The 5,595-nt window shown below is 44.6% G+C and overlaps 1 protein-coding gene across 1 annotated transcript; it reads right to left on the bottom strand.

Moving 5' to 3' along the window:
* Nucleotides 1–862: 862 nt before the first annotated feature.
* Nucleotides 863–2,536, bottom strand: LOC123418869 (probable purine permease 4). Its single transcript, XM_045107080.1, has one exon. The coding sequence runs from the start codon at nucleotides 2,427–2,429 to the stop codon at nucleotides 1,287–1,289; it is 1,143 nt and encodes a 380-aa protein (XP_044963015.1). The 5' UTR covers nucleotides 2,430–2,536; the 3' UTR covers nucleotides 863–1,286.
* Between the last annotated feature and the right edge of the window lie 3,059 nt (nucleotides 2,537–5,595).

Genomic DNA, 5,595 nt, shown 5'->3' on the forward strand with positions numbered 1-5,595 from the left:
CCACTCGTCGTATTCACCCTATCGAGGAAGAATTAAACATTATACAATGGGTGTTGTATGAATATTAAATACCTCCCGAGTGTTATGACCATATAAGTGATTTGCGAGGTAATATTCAAATATACATTGTGCATAGTTAAAATAAGGTAACCAAGTTAGTACAATCACATTCCAACTAACAATTATAAGTCCCTGCAAAAAAGGGGTGATGTGCCGAAAAGTATACAAGATGCCTCCTTAAAGAGCTTTTTCGAGAATATATCCTATCTATGAAGGTCATAATATCAATTCTGATAACTTGGTTATCTGACAAGGAGCGTTGGAAACAAATGCATTTGGGGGTTTGCCGCTTCAAATAGTCCTATTGTGTTCCTTTGCTACTCGATATCAACCCTCCTACCAAATTAGAAATAAATATATGTGTGGACTACCGATGTTTCGCGAGCAAGTATATGGGATGATCCAATATGGATAAGAGAGACATATGTTGCACAACATGCTGTCAGAATCTCATCAAGGTCAAATTACTATGAAAAGACAATAATGCAACTGACCGTTGTCAATTGGTTCATCATCGAAACAAAAGCACAACAACGGCAAAAATACTAGAACGATCTCAAGCATATTCAGAGATTTCACTATGGATTATATTCAGAGCAAAATGACCGAATCTATAATTTAAAACACGTATATATACATCCGTATGTAGTCCGTAGTGAAACCAGTGGCGGACCTAGCGCTATGGGTCAGGGTGGGCCAACAGTGTAATTTATTTTTTATATTTTTTTGCTATGATATAAATGTCATTTCCTAATCTCAGGATGGGCCATGGACCATTCTATCCACCCCGTATTTTCATCAGTGAGTGAAACCATTAGAAAGACTTATATTCAAAAACAGAGAGAGTAGATGACATGTCCCTGTTGATGCCTTGATGATACTACATTAATGTGCTAGTTTTTGGCACACCCGTGCAACATAGCATGCATCCATGCTCTGCTAAACCCTGAAGAGAACCTTTTTCTTAACCTCACAAGGCAGAGCCACCAAACAAGGATAGCATTCTTGTCTCATTGGAAGCTGTAAATATAACTCTTTTGCCTAATATATCAATGCAACATGACACGTCTACACCTAATGCATCATCTACCCTGGCACTTTCCTTTCTCGGGGTACTACACACCAAGAAATTTTCAGCATCCATTGCTATTATTGTTGCAATGTACTGTACTTATCGATCACATGGTTCGTGCGTACCCCCTGTGGCCGGCGCTACCTCGCTTGGTTCAAACGGTTCCGACGGTGCCGCCTCCGGCGGCGGCCGTGAGGCTCTTGTGCACGCTCTCGCCGTCGTCGTCGCCGGCGCTGATGAGGGTATTGCCATCGTCCTGACCATCGGCGGCTCTCCTCTTGTTCTTCCTGTACTCGCCGTAGAGGTACGATGAGAGACCCCAGACGCAGAGCGCGGTGGCGACGGCCTTCTCCGAACCGAACGGGTCGCCGAACACCACGACGCCGCCGATCACGTTGGCCGTGAGCACCGCCGCCATGCACACGCCGCTGTGCAGCGACGACGTCAGGTAGATCACGCCGGCGGTGCCCATGAAGCACGCCTGCCACGTCACCACCAGCGTCGCCACCACGACCCAGTACACGGCGTGCGACCCCTTCCAGTGGGCCACGTCGTCGCTGAAGCCGCGCGAAACCGCCAGCCCGACCGCCGCCTCCACGGTGGCCATGGCCTGCATCACCGCCTGCACCTCCACCGCGAGGATGAACCCGCCGGAGACCGCCTCCCGGTACACGAGCTCCATGACGGGGAGGTACGCCGAGAAGAGCCCCGCCGCGCAAAGCGTCACGACGTAGCCCACGATGTATCCCCTCCGATTCGGGCTCTCGCCGGCGTCCCCCGACCGGAGCGCGAGGAGCACGGAGCAGAGGGTCATGAGCACGACGGCGTTGAGGTTGTTGAAGGTGAGCGGGTGGCGGACGATGACGACGGCGAGGATGAGCGTGAAGGCGAGCTGCATGGACAGCAGCAGCGACGAGGTGGACACCGGCAGGAGCGACGTGCTGTAGGCGAAGAGCAGGTTGCTCACGCCCATGAGCGCGCCGATGGCCAGGCACACGGCCAGGAACCGGCGCGAGAACCACAGGAACGGGCGCGGCGCGGTGGCGGGACGGGAGAGGCCGGCGAGGAACACGGCGGCCACCAGCACCGGGAACCCGGCCGACTGCACCAGCGTCACCACCCACTTGTTCTTGCCGCCATGGTCGAAGTAGAAACGGGACAGCAGGCTGGACGCCACGGACCCGACGAGGAGCGCCGCGTAGTTCGCCATCAGGAGCAGCGTCGACCTGCGGCGTCGAGGCGCAACGGCGGCCGGGCCCGCCGCGCCGGAGGAGATCGCCATTGCTGCGCGCGCCATCGTGGTCGAGGACGAGACGAGGAGTGGGAAGCGATGGATTAATGGTGAATTGGCGACGAGGACACGTTTATAATGGCAATGGACAGAAACGTACGGCCAGCTAGCTAAAGATTGCGTAGAGTAAGGAGGATTTATGGAAGGTTTTCCGAATGGCTGGGTGTGGAAAAAGGCCAGCTATGGTAGTACTCCATATACGTATGCTTTATCACAGCAAAGCTGGAAAATTAATGATTAGTAGAAAAATACAAAATTTTCTTTGCTAATCCATGACTAAACATTGCATGGATATGGAAATAGTAAATGTGCTCGATCTCGTGCATTTCAAAGTTAACTTGCAGTATATATATATATATGGTTTGCAAAACTAAAAAATGCAATATATATGGATGTATATATCCATACATTCATTATTAATTGAAGTATATCCGTGGAAATGGATACATACTTCCTCTGTTTTCAAAAAATGATGCATTCCCTCTGTTTCTAAATACTTGTTGTTGGAAAGAATTAGATTAGTCCTTTCCAACAACAAATATTATGATGCAAAGGAGGTAGTATGTGTTTTTCTATAAAACAAACTTCTATGAAAATGCTAAAAATCTGATCAGCCTTATAGAAATGATATCAATATCCATACCTTCTAAGTAAAAAAGAATATAATACTAATACATTTCATGATGAATCTGATGATACTGATCATACTTCAGCGCAGCAATTTGGCGTGTGCGTGTGTACAACCGCTCGGCACAAAAATGTGCAACCAAACAAAAAGAAAGATAAGTAAGCTAATTAAATATTCAAAGTAAAGAGAGACTTGTCCATTATTATGGCCTATTATGCGTGAGGTAAAGTTGGACGCACACCGTCGCTGGTGCATAATATATGACGTCCACATATATGTCACGTGATTTACGTCTGTATTTGTGGATGTAGATAGACGTTACATTTTTGCACCAATAAAGATTGATTTGGAACTATATGCTTGTGTGTAAGAAGTGGCAAGAGACGTCGTAAGAGCTATAGACCAGGGGGCTACTGGGATCAAGCGAGGAGCATTTGTCATGTTCTTGACAACAATTGTCTACTTTTGTTTACAAGTCATTATTGCATAAAAGGAAAGAAACATAGGTTTGCAAATTGAAGGATGATGAGAAGAAGTGCACGTTAGAAGCTGTACACAATTGAACGGTGCATCAGTGGGTACACAATTAAGTTCAGATTGGTTGTGCCGATTAACACCTACTCCCATCCGTTCCTAAGGTGGTGTTTCTTTACATGGACTTTTTGCTCTAGCTAGAAACTAAAAAAAATCCCTTTTAGTCCCATGTTAAAGAAGCAGAAGGGACTTTTAGGGACTAAAAGAGGGTGTTTGAGACTAAAGGAAGAAGTCTTTATGGAAAGAACTTTTTGGAACTTTTTTGACACTTTTTCCAACAGTGCCCCTACTTTTAGCATGTCATTTAATAACTTCTAGTATATTACCAGGGGTAACATGGTTTTTTTACATGTCATTTAATGACTTCTAGTCCCTGTTTAGTTCCTGAGAAGAAAAAACGGATAGGGGCTAGAAACTTTTTAGTTGGGACTAAAAAAAGTATTATGAATTTTAAAAAAAACAGGGCCTAAATATTTCCTCCGTTCCAAAATAAATGTCTCAAACTTTGTACTAGCTCTAGTACAAAGTTGTATTAAGTTTGAGGCATTTATTTTGGAACGGAGAGAGAATAAGTCTTTCTAAAGGTTTCGCTAATAGACTACATACGGATGTATATAGACATATTAAAAATATAGATTCAATCATTTTGCTTCGTATGTAGACATTTATTGAAATCTCTTAAAAGATTTAGACGGAGTACCATATTTCTTTGACCCTGCGTTCGTTGGGAAGGAGACCGGAGGGAGACATGCCGAGGATAAGGAGGGCGGTGCGCGCTCACGTCGGGCCGGATCATCGGATGAATGGATGGATCATGGATGGATGGATGCACTTACTACTACGTACTTCACTTGACTGGTGTTGACATCACCAGCTTTGTAGGAGTACATGTGGTTTTGCGTGGGGAGCCGCGCATGCCTAGGGAGTGCGCATGCATCATCACCAGTTGTGTGTACGTACGTACATGTGGTTTCGTACCCGGTGGACACTTGTCGAGGGAAGTAGCGGGCCAGTCGACACTTGTCGTGGCAAGTAGAGCAAGTCATATATGGCATGTACGATGTATCTGCCTATAACCATGTAGATATAGCATGTGTCTAGCTAGCTAGCTGTACGAATATAGGTAGCTACAAATGACAATAGTTGTTGAGTATCGTAATTATTTAGAAATACATAGGATAGCGTAGGCTCTCACAAAAAATGTATATATATGTTTATAGTAGCAGAGATACAGGTTTCGGCAAGCACGTTACTTGTATCGATTCCTCCCGTTATTGTGGAACTAATCGACGCGTCCACTCCATCAGGGTATACGGAAACATTTTTAGCAAGGCTCGTCCCCTCATTTTCAATTAAAGATTCTTACAAGAAAGAAAGTAACGGACAGATACTTAAAAGAGGGAAACACGATTGCAGAAAATAGAACACAAGTTGTTGCCATCGATCGACATTCCAGCAATCCATCAACTTTCAGCATCATCCTCAAAAAGATGTGCGCGTCACAAGCTATATTCAAAGCATATCTGGCAACATGACACATAAAAAGCACTCCATCTGTCCACATATATGTAGAAATTTTAAAATAAATTACGGAGTGGAGTAAGAAATACATTGTAAAGATGCAAGTCGCCATCTATCTCCTCCTTAATCACCCCCACCTCTAATGAGCTAAATGCATCTAGAAAGTGAGAAGACCATTTGTTGAATGTTATTGGTTTTGATTACTATATGATAAGAGAAAAAATAATATGCTCTAAAGGGCATTTGGAAATATAGAAAGACATTTTTATGTGGACAAATTTTGAAAACCAAACGAACAATTGTGTTCAATGGTTTCATGTACTCCACAGAACGCACACAATTCATCTCCACCTTTCCACCCATATATGCCTTTTTGGTGAAATGTTTATTTTCAACGCCGACCAAAGAAGCACCTTAAATTTAATGGGGAGAATTTGTTAGGAAAGCCTAAACCATTCCTTTTCAGATCTCTCTAGGAAGGAAAAGCCG

The sequence above is a fragment of the Hordeum vulgare genome, chromosome 1H (genome assembly GCF_904849725.1).
Source record: "Hordeum vulgare subsp. vulgare chromosome 1H, MorexV3_pseudomolecules_assembly, whole genome shotgun sequence".
Lineage (NCBI taxonomy): Eukaryota > Viridiplantae > Streptophyta > Magnoliopsida > Poales > Poaceae > Hordeum > Hordeum vulgare.